At 24.6% G+C, this 13568-nt stretch overlaps 1 protein-coding gene across 1 annotated transcript in view; it reads right to left on the bottom strand.

Moving 5' to 3' along the window:
- The window catches only part of LOC145832308 (prickle planar cell polarity protein 3-B-like), a 28475-nt gene extending 22496 nt beyond the window's left edge, over positions 1-5979 (bottom strand). Inside the window, exons 1-3 of the mRNA XM_082939625.1 lie at positions 5854-5979; positions 2332-2417; positions 13-217 (exon numbers count right to left, since the gene is read on the bottom strand). Of these exons, the coding sequence (XP_082795751.1) occupies positions 13-217; positions 2332-2417; positions 5854-5871 (309 nt within the window). The 5' untranslated portion in view covers positions 5872-5979. The remainder of the gene's footprint in view (positions 1-12; positions 218-2331; positions 2418-5853) is intronic.
- Positions 5980-13568: the final 7589 nt, after the last annotated feature.

The following is a 13568-nucleotide window of genomic DNA, read 5'->3' as shown; positions in this document are numbered from 1 at the left end:
TTAAAAAATTACTTGGTAGTTGTTAAGGTTTGGAGGAGTCCAACTGTAATTATATATTGTTTCAGTAGTATTGCTTTGGCTTAACTTTATCGAGTTTGGTTTAGTTTTAGTTCTAAAACAAAGCTCGAAAGTTTTAGGCTGGCAGCTTATCCGATTATCAATTAGTGTTCTGGTAACATGTTTAGACATTGCACACTTACAATGTTTACAAGTTTTCCTGTGGTTATATGTTTTTATAAGTAGTAAAAAAATGTTTATATGTAACAGAACTTGAAAAAAGTTTTAGAAACAAACTTAACTATAATAGAAAAATACAAAGCTTACTTTATTTAGACAGTTTTAACTCATAACAATTTTTTACTTAGGTTTGTAATTTTTACTAATATTACTAATTTTATAATAGTTAGGTACAAACAGAATAAACTAGTTAACATTTATGCTATTTTTTAAGAGAATTAAAGATGTATGTCAAAAATCTTATAAAATTGAACACAATCTTTAGTTAAATAACGTTAAGTATTTAAATTAGATAGACATACTGTTTTAGCTGTGTAACTGCATCTATTAATAAATGGTTATAGTATATTTTTACACGTTTTTACTAAAATAAATTTTCTCGTAAAAAATCACTATATCTTTGCAAGATCGTAAGTAAATTTAATTTAAAATGAATTATAAAACGTACTTACTTTGTATTTTAAAATAAATATTAGTTGCAAACTTGACTTTAACTTAAATTTCTGATTTGTAGATTTATTAAAATTAAGATCGGTTTAGTCTAACAAATCTAGTCTTCTTTATTCACACATCAACTGTTACATTTAAAACTGAAAACTTGCATTTATTTTTTTTTATACGTAGAACTTCTAAAAATATAAAACAAAATGGGCTGTACAAAATAAAAATAATACTCTAAACAAGCAAATTTGCAATTATTGTTTATATAAAAAGTTACAATATTTTTACAAATAAGTTGAAGAGTTAAAAAGCACAAATAGCTAATTAAGTAAGAACGATAAAATTTGAAAAAAAAACTAACTACTTTTGGTTGCATTCAATACAATATGGTGAATAATTTTAGAAATATCTTGTCATTTTTACCAATAACTATTTATTTTGTGTGTACTTTGAAAAAAATTATAAAATTGCATTTAGAACAGATTAAGTTTAATTTACTACACTTATAGTCAAACAAACAGACACTTAAAACTGAAAAAATACAACTACTGGCTCAGTACTTTTATATATGGTTTTTTTAAATTACTTAAATATCTGCACTCTAGTTCAAATAAGTGTTCAACTAAAGTCAAAACTTCAAAGTAATTTCAAAATATGTTTTCAACTTTTACAATTTACTTTTATTTCGTTTGCACATAGAGTTTTTAATTAGAAGTCTTTGTCGAAAGCATTATAGATTTTAACAAATTTATCCTATTATTAAATTACATTTAAGTTTTAGCCATTTTTGTCATTTTGCGGTTGATGTTTTCATTGTTTTTGAGTTGTTGTTAATGTATTTTGAATTTAAGAATTTGAAATTTGCAGTTTGATAAGTTATTCATTTTGGTGTTGTATTTCAAAAAATATTAAACTGTCTTAAAAATTTAAAACTAGTTGTTTTGAATTTATATAGTTTCACACTTAATTTAAAATTATAAAATAAAGTTTTGAAGACTATTTATCTATATAACATTTCCTGTTTATCTATATAACATATTTTAATTATTAGATATGGATCAGGGAAATGTAGGTCAGGCCCCCAGCACCAAACACTCTAAGCGTTTGGCTGTAAAAAAAATAATAATAAAAATAAGAGGAGCTTTAGCTCTCTGTCTAAAAGTAGCCCATCCATACAGGCCAGGGTTACAAGATAAGTTTTTTTTTGATACACAGTGCTCTATGTTTTGTTCAAGAATAATATTTGGTCAGTCCATAAAAAAGTTTTATTATTTGAAACTACTGATTTTTATAATTTATATACTGCTAAGATGTTCCATATGTTAAAAACTTTAAACACAGTTTTCAGTCGGTAGTTTTTAATTTATTACTTTATCAAAATTTATGTTTTCTCTGACTAGCTCATCTGAAAAAACTGGCTGTATTGAGTTTATGTCTGTAAGTATTTCTTTAAGGTTAAAAGTAATTTAGACGATAATTTAGTAATTTTTAAACAAAGTGTTCTTTTTTTACTAGAGTTTATTTGTGTTTAACATTTTATTTGTAACATTTGTTAATAAAGACTTGAATAAAAAGTTTTGTTTAAAAACTTATAATTTTAGAAGTATAAATAAAAGAAGAAATATAATAAACTCAAAAATAAATTCTAACTACCTCCAAGAATGTAGTTGAAATCCAGGACAATCAAAAAGACAAACTTCACATTTGTTTCCAATCACGAAGTCCACCAAACTTTCAAACTATAATGTTTTAAATTGTGTTTATGCATGTAAATTTTATCATAGAACTTTTTATAGTTTCTTGCCTTTTTACAAACTAAAAAGTTCGAAGTTAAAAAAAATATCTTAAAAAAAACCTTGAAACAAAAAAAGGGTAAATAAGACAAATGTATTTTAAATAGGATTTAAATATCAAATCATTTTATTTTGTTAATACTAAATTTTGATGTGATTTAAGAAAACATTAATAAACTTCATAAAATTTTTTTGCCTGCTTTTTAATACATTTTTTGGTCTTTAAGAACGTACAAGTATCATACTGCTATTTTAGATTTAAAATTAATGCTTACAATGCTTTTTAAGAGATTTAAAAAATATATTTCTTAATTTAAAAATATATTGCATAATAAAAGAACAATGATGCTTTAAACACATGTTAAAGGGGATAATTTTGATAAAAATGCTTTTAATCAAAAAACATTTTATCTGCGTTAGTAAATAATAAACAATTTAATAATGTATAAATTAGCATATAAAAAAAACAGATTTAATACATTTTGGTAGGAATTTATCAACGAGTTCCAAAACAAAAAACTTCAGTTATCTTATGCATTTAAGAATACTTATTTTCTTTGCTTGGTGGTATCTGTTAGTGATCTAAAATGTCCACAAAACTAATATCTAGCCAGAACCGGATTGGAATCCGTTTATTTAAACTAGGATCTGGCTGGAACTGGTTCCAGATTAATTTTATAAAACTAGGATCCGGCCAGATCCAAATATTAGTGAAAAAAAGCCGGATCCGGATCTCGTTTTAAAATCTTTCGCAAAAAATAACATTATAAGTTATGAATAAATAATGTATAATGACGAAGTATTATTAAAAATAGTTATTCTATAAGTTAAAAAGTTTTGTTTTGTATAGATTTTTATTTAAAACCTCGCCATTTGCTTAAAACAGTGTATGTTCTAATAAACTTTAAGTCTATATATTTTGTTATCTTTTGGCTTCTATTGTTAGAACTTTCTCTGTACATAACTTATAAAGTTGCTAGTTTAAACTAAAGTGAAGCGTATTGAAAAAATCTGTATCGAATAAATCCGGCCTGTTATGTACAAAACACAACCATGTTAGGTCCAACGACAAAAGAAGTTGCCTAACTCTATTATAGAACATTAAAAAATTATTTATTTAGGAATAAAAATACTAAAATTAAGAATACTACATAGAAAAAAGTATTGGTGTGTCATGTTAAGAAGAAAACAAAATTGCTTTTAAACAATCAATTAACATTCTTTTATTGATACAGTTATGGTAGACTTTTTTATTTTTTGTAAAATTAAATGTAAGTAGTTTTGTGATTTTTAATAAAAGTATTTTTTTTTTCAATTCTTTGATGTTAATTTCTTTAGTGTATAACCTAAACAATGCTTAGTGGAGAGGTTGAAATGCGAGTTAATAAGTTTAATTATAATTTTTGATAAGTCTCCATGTGTAAAACTTTATTAGTAAAATCATTTTAAACTCTCGATAAAAAGTACGTATACGCAATTTTATGTAAGACATTAAAAGTGTTTTTATCTATTCAAAATTCGATAAACAATTTGAGAAAATTCAATATAGTTTTGTAAAAATATTTTCCACTTTAAAAGATAACTTTTTATCATTTTTTACATTTTGCAAGTAAATAACTTACTTATACGTTAAAAAACCTAATAACTTTAACGCAATACTAGGCTTGTCGTTTATATTGTTGTATCGATTGTTAAATTCTTGGTACTAAAACTATATATTCTTAAAACTATTACATAAACCAGGGATTGGCAAACTGCGGTAAAAAGACCACATGATGCCTGTGAAAGGTAAAATATGGCTTGCAAGCGTGTAAATTTTCAAAACTTATACAAAATACTCTGGGTCTGGGGTTTGAAATGGTATGTGAAACAAAAAAGTCATAGTTATAATTGACATGAGGTTTGAAAAAAAGGTGACGTTGTAACTAAACCTGCGGCCGGAGAATATTTTTATGTTTGAAATTTGGCTCTTATACTATTTATCTGCCGACCCTTGGTATAAACTATTAAAGAAAAAAACATATACACTAGAGTTAGTTTTAAATAAAAACAAGAACAAAATTTAGATAAACATCTTTAATATATAATGTAACAATTATTTTTAACGAAACGAACTAATGTATTTGAGTTTTTTACAAACAGCATATTAAAAAGTATTTTTGAAAGAATGCAGCTTTTGTTTAATTATTAATGATCAAATAAATTTAAATTAGAAATTTTAGGTAAAATTTTAATTAAAATAACTTTACAGCAGATTAAAACTTTAACTATTTAAAGCGTTTTTTATGATTAAGTTATAATATTATTTTAAAATAACTGCACTTTAATCGAATAAAGCCGTGTTTTAATTTAATATAAAAGAGCTATTACATGTACGTTGTTAGGAAAACTTAATATTAATCAACTTAAATTTCAATTTTATTAAATTTCACCAGCTTAAGTAATCAATGCGTGACTTAAATGAAAACACTTAAATGTAATAAAATAATAAAAGAACCTATATAAGTGCTTGTTTTGTTAAACATAAGTAAATTCGATCAGTTATATTATAAATTCATGATGATTAGTATAAGTTATCAGATTATTATTATAAATTTGATCAGAATACTCTATTAGTACAGTCAATTTATAACTATATAACTAGTTTATGACATAAATAAAGCTTGTCAAACCATCAGTACTATTTTATAAATTGTCAGTTTTTTGATAGTTGAACATTATATTATACATTAGTATTTTACCAACTGATAGTTTTTGATAATTAATCAATACTTAGAGATAATGGTTAAAACTAGAATAATTGTGGTTTAAAATAAATTAGTTTTAAACTTTAAAGACCGATATTGATAACATAGTTTTTTTCTTTGTGGTTTAACTTTAAATTTAGTTTCTGCATCAACTAACTAAGTTACTTAAATCCAAACTGAAATAAAAATTTATAAAAAGTTCCCTTTTTAAAGTGTTGCTATTATTTATTATATAAGCTTTACCTTACATGGTACTAATTCATTTTATCCTTTAAATGTTTTAGTTTTGTAAACATGTTATTGTCAGTTTAAGCATTCGATATTGTTATTGTTGCTTCAGATAATAATATGCCTTTTTTTGTCATTAGCGCTTTTTAAGTTTTAACTAAATAGTTAATAAACAGCGTATATTTAAAAGCAGTGTTTAACTTTAATCAGAAATAGATTATTGCTTTACAAAAAATATAAACTATAAGCCAATATCATGAATCAATAACTGCAACACATTTAAAAATTGCTAAATACTTAAAAACTACATTAAATGTTTATATAAAAAAATAAAAAAAATATTTTATAGAATTTTTTTCAAACAAATTATTACAATTTTTTACATCTCTAGAAAATCAAAAACTCACTGAATTTAAAGTACTCATCAAAGAAAATATTTTACAAAGTCTGTTTTGTAGTGGTAGCTTATTTAAAAATTGTCTAACAAAAAAGTAAGTTCACAACTAAGTATTACCACGACACTTGTCACAAACATGAACAAAAAAAGTTGATATTTAAAATCTCTCATTGTTGTTTGGTTCTCTTCAACAAAAGTGTAAGCAAACTACTTATGTTTGATTAGCTACAAAAAAGAAGTTGAGTAAAACATTTATTACTTTGAATATTCAATAGTATTTGTTGTTTTATTACTCCACATACAATTGCTCTTAATTAATGCCTCTAAGAAATACTGCTTAGAATAAAGAAACATAAGTCCAATATAAAGTTATGACTTGTTTATATTTGTTGTACGTTGCTACCACAGTAAAACAATTGATAAGTGGCACACCTTAAACACATTACCATTCAAAAAAATTTTACTATTTGATCTTTTTCAAATGTTTAATCATTTTTTTACGTAGTATATTAAGATTGTTCTTTTACTATCCAAGTAAACTAGCATTTTCTTCTTAAATTTTGTTCGTTTATTTGTCATATTAGAAAATTTTTTGTTAACTTATAGACAATATATTGAACATTTTTACATCCGTTATCGTCTATTTCAAACTAAAAAATATAGAATTTTGTGAATAAAAATATATTTACTCGAGAAACTTTTCAAAGTATGTACTTAAAAAAAGCACTTGTAAAAAATTATCAAGCTCGTACTTTTCCAACTTTCCAACTTTCCAATAGAAACTATATAGTAAGTAAAACTTTACTACTTAATTTTCTAAAAACACACTGGTACTTGAAGCAATTGAAATAATAGTAAACAATATTTATATTTTTAAATAATGATGTAATTGGAATATTTTATTTACTTAGATTTTAGGCTAAAAGTTAAGTAATGTTTTTTCAGATGCTAATTTTTATTTAGTTCTTTTTTTATAGTTTTTCAAGTTAAAATTAATTTAAAGTCAAATTTTAGGTTTTATATTGTGCTTTTATTGGTTTAAACTTTATTAACACTTGCTTTATATCTATCTCAAAACTTGAAAACAAAAAATAAAAATTCTCTGTAGCAAAGTTTAATTTTATACAATGAAAAACTTTAAGTTTAGTCAAATATTGATAATTTAATCAGTTATTTAAAAACTGCTACTTAAGCTTAATAACTAACAAACAAAAATAATTAGTCTGGACTTAGTGGCAATCTAACAATTTAATATATTAGAAAGCTGCAAAATAATCTGTTTTAAAATTTTCTTTTGTTAGTTACTAATATAAGGCTGCAACTATGACAAAGTTAAAAAGAAAGACTATTTATTTTTAGTCACTAACTTAGTGCATTTATTTCAAAAAAGTAGATTTTAGATGTAGTATGAATTATGTATTTAAATTATAAAAAAAAACATGCAGAAAAATATATAGTATTACTTAAATTACACAAAAAAAATATACTTTTATATGACTACTATGTCTCAAAACTATAAAAGGTTTTTTATTACTATTCTTTTATATATAAGTTTAAAAATACGTTTATCAAAAACTAAAATAAATATCGAGAACTTTTATCAAATATTTAAACTAGGTATGTCTCGTTTGTTTTCATTGTAAAAGTAACATTGTTTAAAACTGTAGAGAAAGATGATGATACAAACACGTTTCAAGTGTAACAACTATTTTTAAAAATAGTTCGTCTAAAGCAGGGGTCGGCAGGCAGTTGGTGGTCGCGGGCCAAATTTCAAGTTAACAAAGTCTTGGCGGGCCGCAGTTTTAGTTTTAGTGACATTTGAATAATCCTTTGGTTTTAGTTTTAGTAACACTAGAGAAAAGTTTTACTTTTATTAACCTTATCATTTTAAATAACTTTTAGCTATACATAGAATGAAAATTTAAATTAAATTAAATAAAATTAGAACAAAGTTTACATTGACTAATATACTTAAAAACTAATAAACTATGTACTTTCAGAAGCACTTACTAAGTTATTTTAATACTTTTGTAACTTTACATAGAATTTAACTCTCTATAAAAACCAAACTTGAAAGACAATTTATTAGTTACTTTTATATATTTGTTATATTATCTACCCCTTTTTTCATACTTCTAAGAATATTAACTACAAAAAAAAGTTTTTGCGTGTTAAATAGTTTACATTCATTAAAAAATTTAGTAATTATTTAATTTAATAAAATTGATACCTGTTTGCATTATAGAAAGCTAGAACAAATTATTTAACATAATTAATTCTCGAATACTTAAATAAAAAATCTTATTAGTAACTAGTCTTTTACATGGTTGTCACTTAAAAAGCAAAAATGTCTGAGTTGTATCAAACCAGCCTAAGTTCATTAAAAGTTTTAAAAGCTAGTAAATCGTTGTAAATCAAGCTCAAGTACCTAGTAAAAATATCATCATCATTAAAAAGTAAACAAAGTGTAAAAAAACAAGAAAAAACTTCAATTAGTAAACTACACTACAGTCATAAAAACTATTCTGGGAATTCTAAGATTTATTTAAAGTGTTTAAAATAAAAGTTTCACACACATCTGACTTTTCAAGCTTTTAAAGTAGCCTGTTTGTGAAGCAACCCAGTTAAAACAAAGTTCGCAACATAAAGAAATAACGAAACTTATTAACAGTAAACAAATTACATGCCAAAAAATATAAGTCAGCTGGAATGGACAATTAACTTTCTTAAATATTTTTAACAAAAGTATAAAACTTAATTGAGTCCTTAGCGAAGAGAAAACCTCTTTTTTATTAAGCATTACAGTAATTCTTTATCTGCAATAAAAATTTAGAAATATTAGTTGTAAAATAAAAGAAGAGCAACCAAAAAAAAAACGTTAGTTAAGAGTTATTGCGAGAAACGATAAAAAAACAAATTACTAAAGTCAGTTCCAACAAAGCACATGATTATCTTCAGTAACTACAGAATTATCAGAAAAAAGTTGTTAAGGCAAGTTATAAAGTGGCAAAATTTATTATTAATAATGATATACCGTTTATAATTGAAAACTTTTTTAAAGATTTTTTGTTGGCAGTAATGAAAAACTTTTGTTTATTTCTTCAATGACAACAAAAAGTCCTATTTAGGAAATGCATTAAGGTTATAAAGTCGCATAAATCAAATTATGACTTTCATAATATGTTAAGATGAGAGCACTGATAGAAAAACTATTGCTCATCTGAGAATTTTTATTTGAGATGTTTTTTTAACTTTGACACTTTAGTATAGTTTCTTGGTTTAGTTCAAAAACGAAGCACAACAATCGGTGAAATTTTACAAGTAAAGGTGCAATGCACCAAAAGTTTTTAGAAGTACAACTCCTTCTTTTATTTTTAGTATAAAGTTTAATTAAAGTTTTAAAAGTGTCTTATAAAGTATATCAGTATTAAAAAAAACTGTTAAGCTACTTTAGTATATTTTTTAATAAAGAAATGTTTATTTGCTAAATTTTTTGTGTCAAATCGAAATTTCACTACTTTACATGTAAAAATTGTTTGAAACTCCAGGCTTTTTCAAAAATTCTCAAATTCAAGTTTTTTCCAAAACTTTTAAGCATAAATTTTCAAGTTCAAAGCTTGAACTTGATATATTATAACATATATTATAACTAAAACTAACATTTTGGGTTGAGCAAAACTTACATCATAAGTTTAATTTGCCACTCTTTTAAGCAAAAAAGCCAGCCTGAATTAACAAAAACATTCCTGATATTTTTGTATACAAAAAACAATTCTAGCCAAAAACTTATAAAATGACTTAGTTTGCCTGAGACTTGAAGTCTTCAAATAGTGATAGTCTGAGTGTGTGTCAATGTTTATAAACTATCCCTAAGTCTAGTTTATATTAAATAGGTAGCTCCAAAAAACAGCAAATGTGTGTATTGATATGCAAAGCATAAACGTTAACTTAGTTTGACGAAATCAATGTTTGACAAATGAAAATGTATACCTAACAAAAACTATATTAGTTTATGTCATATATAATGTTTTAATTGTATCTGTAAAAATTTACATATTACATGTAGAAAAAACAAACTTAGAAAATTATGCATAAACTAAACTTAAACTAACTAAAGTATTTTATAAAAAGTGGTTTAAAATATGAGCATTTTTTTAAGTTGTTGTGCATATAAATTAATTCAAGTGCAAAGAAAACTTCTAAAAATTTAAAATGTGTCAAAACAAAACTTAAATAAACCTTTTTTTCTTATTACTATGTTATTTTAAATGTTTTTACACTAAAACATAACATTTACAAATAAAAAATATATAAAAAAAACTTAGGTATAAAAAATATTGGGAAAAATGTCTAAGCTATAAAGAAATGACACTTTAGTTAATTACTGTGCATTACTTTTGTACAAAATGGAAAACATTTACATTTAGTTTATTTGAAAAATAGGTATAATATAACTAACTTATTAAATTCAAGCACTCTTTTTTCAGATAATTACTTGCTGTTGTAAAATAGAAGTTATTATGAAACTCAGAAAAATATCCTGTTAGAATGCTAATCTGTCTTTTTAACATTTTTAAATTAAAGTAGCAACTTCTTCTAATTATTTTTAAATGTTATACAGAGACTTAAAACGAAACTAAACAAATTTAATCGAATTACCGAAAAAAAAATTTACTTGAAACATATTTTTGCTCAGCGGGCCACTTTTACATGCTCGCGGGCCACAAAATTTTCTTTCGCGGGCCGCATTCCATTCAAAAAAATAACGTGCTCGCGGGCCGCAGATTTACCCTTCGCGGGCCGCAATTGGCCCGCGGGCCGCAGTTTGCCGACCCCTGGTCTAAAGCCTATACATGTTAGATTTTAAATATTACTTACAAAAAAATCTATATACCTTGTTGTGTAATTTCATAACTTTATTTTGAAAAATATGAAGCTTATTTCATTGGTTTAAAAATATTTGTCTACTAGGCATGTATTTTTACACAAGTCACTTTTCAATATCTGTAGTGAATGTATAAAAACAAGTTTTGTGCTATTGCCAATGCTACCAGAAACATTTGTTTATAAAACAAAGAGCATACTATTATATGTTAACTAATAATTAAAATCCATTTCTTATCGACTGATCTAGCATTTTATAAATGTGTTAGAAAATGTTTATTGTACGCATAAATTGATCAGTAAACAGAGTTTTTGGGTTACTTTTCCACTGTCGCATATAAAAACAAGACTTTTATTTTTGAATGAATAAACAACTAATGAACTTCTTTTAAGCCTACAGTTTCTAAGTGAACTAAACTAAAGAAATGATGTTTTCCTTAAAGGTTGTTACAAAGTATTTTTTTAAATAGAGTCAATGCATTTTGACAAACGGCTTCTACTATAAAGGACTATTGCAGGGATTCCAAAGCTCATTTCCATAAACATTTTAATCTGCTGAAATTAAAGTAAAAGTTACCTAAATTTGTTGGATATCATTCGTTTATTACTAAACGCCACTAAAAGGGGGATATTGTTTACTTTTGGAAACCCTAGACCATAAGTACTGATGTTTTAAATAAATTAGCTAGGCAACCTCTGAGAGCTGATAATTTTGGTTTTAAAAGTTTAACATGTGGGTCTAATGTAAAACTTGGATGTTAGAAACAGTGTCTTCAATAGATTTAGCTTGTTCTAAAATTAAGATAATTAACCTTAAAATAAAATTTTGTTACAGATGTATACAAACTTTATGTTGTTTTAAAACATTTAAAATCGCTTCGAACAAATTAAGTACAGTCTTTTTAATGTAAAGAAGAGTTATTTATTTAATTTACCTTTAAAATAAACTTTATCACCATTTAAAGAAATAAATAATGTTCCTTTCTAAATGTAAAAAAAATGTAATACATTTGTTATTAGCTTTTAAAAGTAAATTTGGTCAACAACTACAGTTGTTGAAGATACTAAAAAGCTTTATTAACAACTTAAAATATTATTTTAACAAGTCGTGGACAAGACATTAAAATGTATCCGTGATGTGCGACTCGATAACCGAAAGGTTTTTTGTGCACCAGGTCCGAGGATCAAATATTTTGAGCGTGTTTTTTGTCGTTCAATAAACTTTTAACTTGTTTAATTTCGTCGAAGTGCTGATTTATTGTTTTTGTGCATTACAATAAAGTTTTATGAACAGCCTAGTATTTTATTTCAGATAAATGAAAGAGTTTAAAGAACTGTATTAAAAGTTTTATTTTAATCCTAAATAGTTCGAGAAACTTTAAGTATAAAACAATCATTAAAGTTTAAAATAAATTACAACAAAAATTTTGCTCTAGTAAAGGAATTGGTAACTTTTTATAGTCGGCGGGCTAAATTTAAAGAGTTTTTCGCATGCAAGACTTGTTGAAAATGTCTTAGTCTGCCTTGTGATTTCGATGAAATTAAGTATCTTGTAAAAACCAAAACATATTAATAATAAGGTAAGAACTACACTGTGTACCTTAAAAAAAAAACAAATTTAATTGTTTTGCAATAACTGTTTTCGAGAAGTAGTGGACCAAAATGTATGTTTTAATTTAAAATATTCAGCCCGCATCTACTCAGTACAAAGGTTTTCTAGTTCGAGGACTTATTTTAAACATAACAGGGTTGACAAAGGTTTTTTTTAAATATTTGTTTCAGGTAGAAATTTTTTTTCTCCAGTTTTAGTATAATACTATATTTAAGGTAAAAAAACTGCCCTTTAAGCTAAATAGTATAAAAATAATACTTTAAAGGTGTTTTGAACAAAATTTTAAATGATACAAATCAATATTAAATGTAACAGACAGGGTTGCCACTCGTTTTTTCAAATTTCTTCCAGGTTTTTAAAAGTATACATTTTTGGGTCCATTAATAGTTTTAAGGTTATTTCTATATAAGGTTATAATATAAGAAACTGTGTTAAATAGTATAAAAATAATGAAAAGTTACTTTAAATGTGTTTTTTAATAAAAATTTTTTTGATTACGACAAAAATCTTATTATAGGTAGATTTTTTGTGTCAATTCAAAATTTTACTACTGAAAATGTTAAAAGTATTAAAAATTCCAGGTTTTTTTAAAATTTCTCAAATTCCAGGTTATTTTAGCCTAAACTGTCAAATTTCAGGTAAAGTGGCAACCCTGAACATATTCTTCGTGTCTAATCAAAATCGTTTTACATATAAAAAACTGTTTAAAAATTCAATTTTTTCTCAAAATTTCTTACCTCAACTCTATTTTTGCCTAATCTATCTAATTCCAGGTTTTTTGGGAACCCCGATAGATGTAAAAATAAGTAAGTAAACTGCTAAAACTCTGCAGCAATATAAAACATTTTCTTTAAGCTTTTAACATAGATCGTTTTGTTACATATAATATTGTTCAACTTTATAAGTGTTAATAAATTTAGGTTTAATGTTTAGGAGAGTAGTTATTACTGTCTTCTAACTAAATATCTCAACAAAAAAAGTTCCTTTATATATAATAACATTATTGAAAAAATACTTAATTTATTAAAACTAATGACTCTTTTCTATGTTAAATTTTTAACTCAGATCGACGGAGTCTAAAAAATTCAAGGTGCAGAAAATATCAAGAGACCTTATGTATAAGTTTGTTTTATAATTATAAATTAAAACATATGTAACTTATATAAACAATAATATCATATTAAGGAGACATATTATATTAGAATAAGCTACGTAATAAGGAAAAGTTT

This window comes from Thalia democratica, chromosome 3, assembly GCF_965202585.1.
Source record: "Thalia democratica chromosome 3, ktThaDemo2.hap1.1, whole genome shotgun sequence".
NCBI lineage: Eukaryota > Metazoa > Chordata > Thaliacea > Salpida > Salpidae > Thalia > Thalia democratica.
Note: the sequence above shows the minus strand (reverse complement) of the source record. Positions and strands in the feature narration are given on the sequence as shown.